This window comes from Penaeus monodon, chromosome 21 (assembly GCF_015228065.2).
Source record: "Penaeus monodon isolate SGIC_2016 chromosome 21, NSTDA_Pmon_1, whole genome shotgun sequence".
Classification (NCBI taxonomy): domain Eukaryota; kingdom Metazoa; phylum Arthropoda; class Malacostraca; order Decapoda; family Penaeidae; genus Penaeus; species Penaeus monodon.
The window spans coordinates 27,077,545-27,079,067 of record NC_051406.1 but is presented as its reverse complement, the minus strand read 5'-3'; the positions used below and the strand labels follow the sequence as shown (position 1 = coordinate 27,079,067).

Genomic DNA, 1,523 nt, shown 5'->3' with positions numbered 1-1,523 from the left:
TAACGAGATTTACATTGTACACAAACCGCTGACCATGTAGTGACATCAGTACTGTTTTATATTTTCCCGAGATATGAAATGTAGAACGGTGTATACTTCGCATTACCCTCCTCAGATATTTAGTAATATCTTTCTTTGCAAACAAAAACTGCTTTCTTAGAGAATAAAAATTTGCTAGTCCTTTTTAATATGATATCAACTATGATGCTGCCTTTGCAGATGCAGATATCGGTGCTATTTGTGGCTTTAGCTCTGGCTGTGGTTTCAGCAGAAGAGGCGGAGGAAAACACTCGTCTTCTGCTCGGGGCTCATCCTCAAGTGACCAGTCAACACAGCCTTACCTTCGCGTCCTCTTCGGGCCCCTTGTAAGTCACTAGATGCAATAGTCTCTGTAATGCTTTGCATCAATTGCTTCGTTACTGAGTGTATATTCTGTTCTGCATTCGTTATTTTGATATAGTTTCTGTGCTGATTTGTAGTCATTGCTTCATTATCTGATGCAACTGGGTGACACATTTCAAGAATTTTATCTTAGATTTTAAAAATACCTCTTTTTCTCCCTTTGTTAAACCCGCAGGAGTCCTTCCGGCCTGCTTTTTAGCATTTTCAGCAGCGCTGCACCATCGAAGCCACGCCCTCACACGACACATAGACCATACCCCACAACGCCCCATCAGTCGTGCACCTACTGGTGTACCACGCCCGAAAATCAGTTCTACTGCTGCGAGCACGGGCCCACCAAACCTAGTAAGTACCGCATATAGAGTGGTATGTGATTTATCGAGGCTGAGAGTGTAATTGACAAAATTTAGAAATGTAAACAATAACGCATAAGGGAACGGATCAAGAAATTAAATTTACCTAAATAGGTCAGTGAATGAATGATGAAAATGATGAAAAACTGGCAAGTTGATCGTCAGAGAGTGACGAAATGAAGTAGTGAGTTGAAACTTATCGTACTTTTTATTTTAAGAGCATCATGAAATTTCCATTTAAAACGCACCTACATTCTTTGTTACCATTCTTTATATTTTCTTACCATAATAATTCATCATTACCAGGAAGATCACTGAGCTTATCTCAAAATTCTCTCTCACTCCCACCTCTCTCCCAATTCTAATCTCATTTCCTCTTCTAGTTCAGTGTCACCTAACCCCCTCTCGTTTTCTCATTCGTTCCCTAACCTCTTCAACAGCATTGCCTCCTTTCGGGAGACCCGGATGCTGCCCCGCTGTCCGTCCTGAGTGCCCGACTACCCGCGTCGGTCCTCCAGAGACCTGCTCCCACGACCACGCTTGCACCAGGAACCCCACAGACAAATGCTGCTTCGACCGATGCCTGGGGCGTCATGTTTGTAAACCTGCGCAACCGTGTTATCCTTTCTAGGATTCCTGAAGGTCTGACTGTATTTGGAGCTAAAAAATATTCAGGAAACATTGTTCAGAAATAAAGCTTTCGATTAAGTAATGACTGTTGTTAGTATTTCCTTAATGCCAGATCATTATATCTACCTCTATTCATGT

The 1,523-nt window shown here is 42.2% G+C and overlaps 1 protein-coding gene across 1 annotated transcript in view; it reads left to right on the top strand.

Moving 5' to 3' along the window:
* The window catches only part of LOC119586724, a 2,065-nt gene extending 597 nt beyond the window's left edge, over nt 1-1,468 (top strand). Inside the window, exons 2-4 of the mRNA XM_037935453.1 lie at nt 220-365; nt 578-747; nt 1,196-1,468. Coding sequence (XP_037791381.1) covers nt 220-365; nt 578-747; nt 1,196-1,386 — 507 coding nt within the window. The 3' untranslated portion in view covers nt 1,387-1,468. The remainder of the gene's footprint in view (nt 1-219; nt 366-577; nt 748-1,195) is intronic.
* Nucleotides 1,469-1,523: the final 55 nt, after the last annotated feature.